The sequence below is a fragment of the Argentina silus genome (genome assembly GCF_951799395.1).
Source record: "Argentina silus genome assembly, chromosome: 10".
Classification (NCBI taxonomy): Eukaryota; Metazoa; Chordata; class Actinopteri; order Argentiniformes; family Argentinidae; genus Argentina; species Argentina silus.
Genome location: NC_139664.1, coordinates 2,257,651 through 2,267,681, shown reverse-complemented (window position 1 = coordinate 2,267,681; position 10,031 = coordinate 2,257,651). Strand labels below are relative to the sequence as shown.

General features: G+C 41.7%; 1 protein-coding gene across 1 annotated transcript in view; it reads right to left on the bottom strand.

Annotated features, from left to right (window-relative positions):
• onecutl (one cut domain, family member, like) overlaps window positions 1-3,225 on the bottom strand; it is a gene marked incomplete at both ends in the record, with an annotated part of 7,558 nt that extends 4,333 nt beyond the window's left edge. Inside the window, one exon of the mRNA XM_083679611.1 lies at window positions 2,184-3,225. Within this exon, the coding sequence (XP_083535737.1) occupies window positions 2,184-3,225 (1,042 nt within the window). The remainder of the gene's footprint in view (window positions 1-2,183) is intronic.
• Between the last annotated feature and the right edge of the window lie 6,806 nt (window positions 3,226-10,031).

Sequence of the window (10,031 nt, the reverse complement as noted above, 5' to 3'; positions counted from 1 at the left end):
AGAGGAGAAGGAAAAACTGCGGATAACCTCCGTGTAAACACCTCAGCATGTAGAGAAATATTGGTAGATGATGATGATGATGACGACGACGTCGTTACATCATTCGGGGCCATCGTTTACGGCAACGCTTTGCATAGCAACCGTCTTTGTAAAAGAAGGACAGGCCGGAATTGATAAAAATAACAATGCTCACTGAACCGCTGACACGCTGAAGAATCTGGTATATATTTAAGAGAGTGCTGCATTAAGGGGTGGATCATCTTAAAACTTGAGGCGTGAAGCGGGGAACACTTGAGCTATCTTCAGACTAGGGAGCACAGGGCACTGTGCATTCTAATTCCAGTCTCGATCTGCCGATGCGGTCGAGGTGTGTGTGGGCAAGGCGTGCTGCTCTTTCCCATGGAAATCAATAGAGGCTTGTAATTAAACAAAAGGGGGTTGGCCAGGGGAGGAAAAAAACAATCCCCTCAGAAAGTAGGTTATGTAGAAAAGTGCAGAGCTGTCCAAATTGTGGCTTTGCCAAGAACTAAATTTGCAAGTTTAGACTGTGTGGGGGGAGAAGCATTGTCAAATGTTAATACGCTTTCACAACACGGCATACGTGTGAGGCCCTTAATTTTTTATGACTATGATTGATCTGCTCCTTGAATTTTGAGCAGTGAGTCGTGAAAAGATATCTCTGAGTGCTGAGCTGAAGAACTTGAACGCTGAAAAATCCTCAATCCTGTACCGTCACACAGACAAAAGGATTCTACAGACAAAAATAAATATACATTTACAGTATTTTGCCATGTTTTGTCGTGAAGAAAACCACGAAGGACACAGGAAATAGCAGCTAATTTGTGAAGTGAAGATTGGAGGGATTTAAGACAGATAACAAAGCTGTTGCATAATAGAAATTTCTGCAAACCAGAACAAGACAATTCATCACTGGTAACTGGGCTCTGAGTCTGATTGCTGTAACATTTTGTCGAATGGAGGATGTACACATGTGCCCAGAGAGCTAAACAATCGAAGATCAATAATTGTGAGAGGATTGCAAGAGTGCACAATCATTACTTATGAGCCCTATTGTGCTTTTGAGCTTAATCAGTCGGGTTGCTGACAGATAGCGAAAAGCTGTGATCAACTGTGCTTGCTTACACACACGTACAGCTCACAGACCCCTGCAGTGAACAGATCACTAGGCGCCACACACACACACACACACACACACGCACACACACACACACACACACACACAGACACACACACACACACACACATACACACACACACACACACACACACTCTCTTCTCTGCTCCTCTCATGTTACTGTGTTCACATGGGTCTCATTCTATGTATCAGATGGGTTCTCAGTCCCTATGGGGGGACAACACTGAAACTGGGCACTGTACGTTGGGCTGTCCTGTCTTCGATGCATATCCCTCAAGAATATCAAATGTCAACTAACAGATTACACTCTGCCTTTCAAGAAGAAACCTTTCTTCCTAATGTTGTTTTGATACTGTACGCAACTCCATTTGGCCACTCATTTATTTTACTTTGGATTTACAGGGATTTTTTTTTCATAGCAACGGCTACTGTTGAGATTTTGATTTAAGTTGTATCTGGCAAATGCTATTGTGCGTCAAATATCATGCTGTCATTTCAGTCATGTACCAAGCAGATATAAATCAACTGTTCTAAAAATGTCATCTCTGCATTCATCATTTGGTCAAATGTCCATGGCTTTCTGTATGGTTCTGTCATAGCCACAGATCAATAGAAATTGTCTTCGAGCAAAATAGACAAAGGAATAAAAACTGCCCCCCTGCACAAATTCTCCATTAGTGTTGAATGTAGTTAGAAACATGTATTTGTCAAAGGCCTAAAATGGACAGAAACAGTGCACAAACAACGACCCAGCTCTTCAAATCTTTGAACTGGAGAAATATCAGAACATGGACAACTTGAGCTTGTCTTCCTTCTCACCTGAGGAGCATACTGATACTGATATACTGATACTGAAAGTTGCCTTTCGTGGGGAAAAATATGGACTGTAGGCCCAGAGAGAAAGAGTGTGTGTGTGTGTGTGTGTGTGTGTGTGTGTGTGTGTGTGTGTGTGTGTGTGTGTGTGTGTGTGTGTGTGTGTGTGTGTGTGTGTGTGTGTGTGTAAGAGAGAGAGAGAGAGAGATCTTACCCTCCAGTCGCAGAGATGCCATCCTTTGAAACTCGGGCTCCTGCAGCCAGCGGGACATCCTCTTGAAGGTCTCACGGCCAGACTTGAGCTTGCCCCAGGGCTTGGGGTTCCTCAGGAGGTCAGACAGGGTGCCCTGTGACCTACACAGCACCCTCTCCGCAAAGATGGCCTGGGGGATGCTGTACCTCTTCAGCTCATTGATGATCCTCTGGGCCACATCCCTGGTGTCGATCTCCTCTCCAGCCGCCCCTCCGACCCCACCGCCCTGGGAGCTCGGCAGCATGCCCTCGCTGGGCGGGGACGAGGAGGTGGAGTGGGGGTGCTCCCCAGCCTTGGAGGGCTGCTGGCTGGGGTGGTGATGCTGGTAATGCTGGCTGTAGATGTGAGGGTGGTGGTTGGGCGCGTGCTGGTGGACCTCCATCTTGTTCAGCTGATGGCCAACTGATGAGTCGCCCCCCAGCCCCGGAGGTGACATTTCCCTGCCAAAGTCCGACGGCCTGCAGAAGATGTTACCCCCGTGGACCTCGTAACCGCCCGGAAGCATCTGGCCGCCATTCCCGTTGGGGCTGTTCCCCAGGCTTCCATAGCCGTGCATGGCCGTCCCCAAGCCAGAACCTGTAGATGGCGGCGACAGACTCTGTGACATCCCCAGGTCCTTGCCGTACGGATTGTAGAAGTTGCTACCCAGGCCTCGGTCCTCACGCATGAGGGTAAAGCTCCCAATGACATTGCTGACCGGCAGGCAGGGGTGATGGTGGTGATGGTGGTGGTGAAATTTGTCATCGAAGGGCTGCAGGGGGGTCAGGGTGGTGTATGTACTGCCACAGCTAGAGGGGGCGTCCCCTCCATATCCCAGAGCTGACATGGAGTGGTCGAAGCCTGGGGGTCGGTGCTCAGGCTCCAGGGACATAGAGGGGCCCCCCAGGGAGGTCCTGGGGAAAGCAGCTGAAAGGTCCCGTGAATGCAGCATCGCCCTGCCGTCCTGGCTATGTGCGAGCTCGGAGTGGCTGTGGATGGACATCTCCCCGAGACTTCCATCCATTTTGAATTCAGTGAAATGACGAGTAATAACAGGAATTTGTTGTTGCTGCCGTTGTTTAACAGTCACTGTCCGGGAGGTATTTCTCCTGTTGCAATATAGTATGGATTTATTGATTTCAGAATGAATTGATTTATTTGCTTATAGGCTGTCTAATTAATTATCTGGTCAACTTAAGTAGTCTATTTAAACTCCAGGAAATCGAGATGTGCAGCAGCGTCAGTAACAGCCACTATCACATTATTTTGATTTGTGCTACAACACTCTTGTCTCCCGTTCTTTGGTGCCCAACTGCTCCTCGGCAGAGTCGTTTTTTGTGCCTCGGCAGAATCTTTTGTGCCTGCAGAAGACAACATATTTAGCCTGTATTTTGATAACAGGCCTTCCTTGCAACATAGCGACATAGCATATCTCAAGCATATATCCTTGTAATAATAAAGTTGCAGTCATAAGAGTCACAAACAATCATTAATTAACTTCCATTGCTATGCATGCATTGCACCTGGAACAGACTAGAGAGAAGCCAAACAAATTCACTCTTAAAAAATAGCCTCTTGCCTATCATGCAAAGTTCTGAATACTCGATCAGCGCGCATGCGATGCTTTGGACATTAACGCGCGTCAGGCTTGCATATTTCTCAACACAACACACGCAACGAATGGTTGGGGATGATCTAGGAAATATCCAAGCAGGAAATTAGCTTTAAGAGATAACGACACACAAAATAAACATATAGTAGCCTCCTAACATTAGAATTCTCACCTTTTATTATTCCGTTAGACGAGCGCATTTGCGGCTGACGTCGGTCCGCTGCATCTCTCCGATTGTGTCGCTTGTCTCCGGTCAACGAGCCTGTCCGCGCTGATTCACACAATTGGTCCGAAGCACTGAGTGATGCTACATACAACAAAACGAAGGACCAAACAATTGTCGGTTAGCTAGACGTCCTTTTTCCGTCCTTTGGTGTTTTTTGAAAGTCAATCGTCTGGGCTAGAGCCTCGCTCTTCTCTACCTAGCTGCTCTCCTCTTTTTCTTTCATTATCTCGTGAGATTTTCCTCCTCCTCTTCCCTCTGCCTGCCACTTCATCGATTTCACCACCAACTCTTTCTCTTCTCTTCCTCCCCCCACTCACACTGGCTCCTTTCAGTACGTCACAGGCTTAAAAATCTGACAGATGTGCAATGAAATTCCAACTCCAATTAACCCTTTCGCTTCGGCCAGCGTCTCCAGGGAGGGGGTTGGGTTTGACCAACGAGGTGAAGACAAACCCTTTCTCACAACCCCAAAGTTAAGCCTTTTTTTTGTCTAATAGCATGCAGGGCTTATGAATTATGCCAACATCCTGACCATGGCTGAGCTATTTAATTCAGATGAGGCTTCACTGCAACTGCGACTGTAGCGCACTCGAACATTGTTTTTTGGTGTGTTTTTGTGTCAATGCAACACAAACTATTAGTATAGTACCCGGTGCCGGAGGGCTATGTTGCCTAACTATAGTATTATTGTGCCTTTCTGTCCATAGTTTATTGATTACCGTTATCATGTTGTAGCCTATAATCATCACCACAATCAATTGATTATTCGACTTGTATTATTGTTACTATGAATATCATTAATATCAGTATATTACTAATGATATTGTTATTATTTTAATTATTATTATTATTATTTCATAAATATTATTGTTCGTTGTAGCAGGAGTAGTATATGTCATGAATGGACACTTATAAAAATCGCATCACTGACTGTACTGACCAAAGAAAATCTATGTATTTACTCTTAATGGCGTAAACACTCAAATGTTGGAAAATATAGGGCCTTTACCCTACCAAATTAGACTGTACTGAAATGTAGTCTACCCCCGTTTTTTGGGGGATGGATTTTTAAACATTTGGGGTAAAAGTAAATCCCACCTCTTACGCATAAATGTTGTCAAGTGACACGCTTGTTACTGATTCATTTAGGGAACCTCTTAATCAGCACTCAAACCACGGTTGAGTGGGCCCATTGACACCAGACTGCGCACTTCAATCTGTAGTTCTAAAGAAGATCAATGAGGCCATTCGTTTAAATGCGACCTTTTTACATAAGATACTCGACCTATAGCCGCTATTTTGCTCCGGCTTTTCATTTAACACATATTTGGCGAGTTCTGTGTGTGTGTGTGTGTGTGTGTGTGTGTGTGTGTGTGTGTGTGTGTGTGTGTGTGTGTCAGAGAGAGAGAGAGAGAGAGAGAGAGAGAGAGAGAGGGATTTGGGAGTTGAGAGAAGGAGAGGTGGTATACTAGGCATACTAATCATATCTAACTGTCAGTTTAATTTTCAGAGATGAGCAATTCTGGCGTTTGAAAACATTCCGTGCGCGGTGTGGGACCGCTGCCTTCCCGGAGCAGATGCTGCCCTATCGATCCGCTCCGCGAAAGCCAGGATGGAGAGATACATGTATGGATAGTAAGTAGCTGGAGGTAAAATGGTCAGCGGCTACACAGAGAGAAAATAAAAGGTCTTTTAGGAGGTTGGGGTGAAAGTTCACCTTCTGTGGCTGGAAAACTCGAGTAGGCAGACTGACACCCGAGCTACATGCAGTCAGGAGGCCTGGCTGGAGTACTGTAGCTTGTGTGGCCCACGACTGGTTCATGTTTGTTGTATGAACCTAATTTCATTGACAGAAATACATGCTATTGTATTTTTGTTTTTGGTCAAACCGGCACATATATTGCCGATAAGCCTACGAAAAGATATTTCTTGAAGAGAATGATTTTGTTGTTCGACCAAAAGCAACTTCAATATGGCAGGTCATAATTTCATGTGAAGTGTTTTGTTTATGACCTATTCTCTCTTAAGTGCTATTTCGACCAAATGTATTAATAACATTCGATCTAATAACCTTATTCAATGATTTCATCGATGTTATATTGCTTAGGGCCTATGCCGCAAAAACCTACCAAAGTTAATAAATTCGCCAAATTGTGAATGGAACCTTCTACCCATGCATGCATCACATGGCCAGCATTTGGACTGTCCTGGTGTTATTTCTAATTAATGATATCTATTAATAGTGATAATATCAACAGCAATGACGAGTATGACGATTATGTAGTGCATGGTAATTACCTGATCGTGGAAAAAATATATATTGTAGGCTAGTTTTATTGAAGACTGAAATAGCCTATGGGCCTGTTAACACTGGCACTCCATGCCAGATGATAACAACATTCTGCTGATCACAGATCGGAGTTTCCCGAGGAACTCGTGTTTCAGCACCATTGAAAAAGAACAGTTCCTCACGAACGTGAGATCTTTACGAAATTGAGAAATGAACTCTCTCGGTTATTAGGCTGCGTTATAAATCAGTGTTTCAAATGAATGTGCCTACTATGTTGCAAATCACATTAAACATATATGATTGTTTATTTAAAAATAAATGCGATGCGTAAACATAGCTATGTGTGTTTTTAGATGATAGCTGTCTTGAGCAATTGAATGATCCTTTTCATTCCAATAAGAAATATCTGTCAAAGTCAAACTGTTTAAATTGTGAAAACAATGCCTAGTGCTGCGTTGGTAAATAAGAGGAAGCACGCTCCTCCTTACCTTTAACTTAACTTTTAACACTAACAGTCAGTCATAGCTTAGGCCATGTCTGCTCCTCTGCTGTCTACAACGGTGAAGAGACCAATTGAATAACCACACTCACGCACACACACACACACACACACACACACACACACACGCGCGCGCGCGCGTACACACACACGCACACTATACATGCGCGCGCGCGAACACACACTCACACACGCGCACACTCACACACGCGCACACTCACACACGCGCACACTCACACACGCGCACGCAGAAAATGGGTGGCTGTATTTTTATATTCAACTCTTAACAGTCAAACTTTCTTTTCACTCAACTCTCGAGAACGATTTCCGATTCCCTCTTATCTTTTCAGGTATCTGTCGCTCTCTAAACATCTTGGCTATCACATTAACACAGAATAGATTGTTATAAATATAAAGTTTTAATTCTGTTTACGTTTTTTATTCAATCATGATATAATCAAATATAATTGTTCACATATCTGACAAATCTAACAAAAACGTTGAATAGAAAAAGCTTTACCTTTGCAATCAACCTTCATAAAACCTTCATCCAAACATGTATTTGTGTCAGTGTTTCACGATATGGTCACAGACACCTTTATTTCAACATTTTACAAAATGAAAGATACAGTAACATTGTACAATATGACAACTGTTTTTCAAGACCTATACTGGGTTTGCTTTATAAGCATTTGGACCTGAACAAAACAAATGGAATATATTTTGATGGAAGCATAAAAACATTCACAGCCTCATTTGCAGAAATACGTTTTCTGTTGTTCTCTGTTACTCAAACTAATATTTATGTATAGGCCTACATACTAATATTTATGTATAGGCCTACATACTAATATTTATGTATAGGCCTACATACTAATATTTATGTATAGGCCTACATACTTCAAATTACATGAATTTCATGTCAGCATTTCCACTTCGTGCTGTATGTCAAAGTAAAGGACATGGTAAAGGCTTGGTGAAATAAAGGTTTAATAAAGGTTTAATAAAGGTGTATCATATGTCACCGTGTTGTTGCATTGCCCATGTTATGCGGGAATAGGTTTAGGAGGTATGCACCAGAATCTTTTCTTTTTCTTTTTATAATGCTGTTGCTACACCCATTGATTAATTATTTATTTGGTAGTAGGAGTGTTTTATAACCTGTACATGAGACATGAGAGAAGTAAGTATAGGACTTTAATGGACACATTCTGAGATGTCTAAATTTGAAAAGCTGTTGTAGTATTGTAGGCCTAAATGTATCCGACCTTCTTATTTGTATGTTGTTCTTCAATTTGTTTGTCAGTTTGAAGAGAAAAAGGCAATCTGAGTCTAAATGTATGACGAAATACTGCACAATGAAAGCTTATCCACAAATGTCTTGATACCGGGAAATAGATTAAGAATTCTATAACAATTTCGCCTTTTTATATATTAACAATTTCATCTTTACATAATTTATTCCTAATCTAAAATGCTATGCCTATATTGTTACAACGAGAATTTACCTTAAGAATTGGGCTATTTTATTTTCTCTAAAAACTGTAGCAATTGTCCTTTGTATTTCCTTTAAGTTCATTATAAATAAATGTATAGAAGACAACACCCATCCCTAACCAATCGATAAAATCAATTGTTACCATGAGGCTTGGGGCAGAAAAATCACCTTTGAGAATAATCAATGATTTAATTAATTTGACTTGACCAGACCTCTCAGGTCAGAAAAGAATGTATTATATTCGGTAATGTCTGAACTTTCTACGGTATATTGCATCATAATATTTTAACTGACAGATGTTTCAAACTTTTTGAAAGTGACTCAATGATTTCACTACGATTCTAGATTGTAGACCGACGTTTCTCTGCGTGCGCCGCATCATTCCAACCGCGTGATTGAACCCTAATGGACACCCGTACTGTACCACGACTCATATTAGCATATAAAACCAGCACATTTCGATTGGCCTAGATCCAAAAACCGAGAGTATATTCTTCTCGGCTCGGCTTCGAAAGTGTCTTGGTAAGTTACATTTGTGCCAAAAGTAAGTTTTATTTGAAGGTTCCTGAGATCAACCCAAGTATGTATACAGTATACTATGTATACAGTAGGATAGATGGCGCACGTGCAAGTAGGCCTCGACCCCTTTTTAGATTGAATCAACTTGAGTTTTTGTGACGTAAAATGTCATTCAAGTTTCCAATTGATATTTTAGATACATGGCCTTAATATATTATGGATTGTACAATGCATTGTACTGAGTTACTGCTTGTGATATACTATTTATAACAGCCTAAATGCCAGGGGTAATCAGAACGTATAGATTTTGGGTGCAAGTAATAGAAATATAATTAAACGTCCATGAATCTGATATTGTAAATTGTATCATTCGGTTCACCCATCGATAGGGGCGAAATGGTAATGACTTATGTTGGGAGAAAAAGAATAAATGTTACAGATTACAGTAGGCAAATTCGCATATGGGTGGGCCTGTGTTTCAGGGAATCTGTTCGTATGGCTTGATAAGATTGCCAAGGAGTGCTGGAGACGTAGACAAATATATTACTCGAATTGTATATTTTGTGTTCATAACAACGGGGAAATGAAAAGGAATATATAATCAACACGTGTCTTAATTCAATTAAACCTCTACAGTGTTTACACTAAAGCATAGGCCTACAGCCTTTTTCGAATAAAATCGCAGAATAGCCTACAGTATATTAGCTATTTTAGATCAAGGTTTTCTGTAGACTAGCTCTCACTTTCAGATAATTCCAGTTTGAAGATTGAGGTACATGTACACAAGTAGTAGCCTAATTGTAAAGAGCTACAGTATACCTCCAGTATACCCGCTGCAGGGACAGGTTTGACTTAATCCAGCCTATACGGTTTTGTCAAAATTAGGGTTTTTGAGGGTCAACTCAATTATAATTTATTAGGCCTACAAATAACAGCGACTTGTTCAGTTCACTGTTTAATATTTGATTGTGTGTGTGCGCGCGTGTGTGTGTGTGTGTGCGTGCGCGCGCTGCATGTTTGTTGATCGATACAGATATGCATTTTAAATATTCATTTGTGCCTTGACTTTTTTCTTTTTATGTAAAAATGTATATATCATCAGACTATTATTAACTAGAATAATTATCCATCCATTCTTTATGTAAATGAAATTGTCATATTCCTGAATGTGAAGGGGGAAACTAAT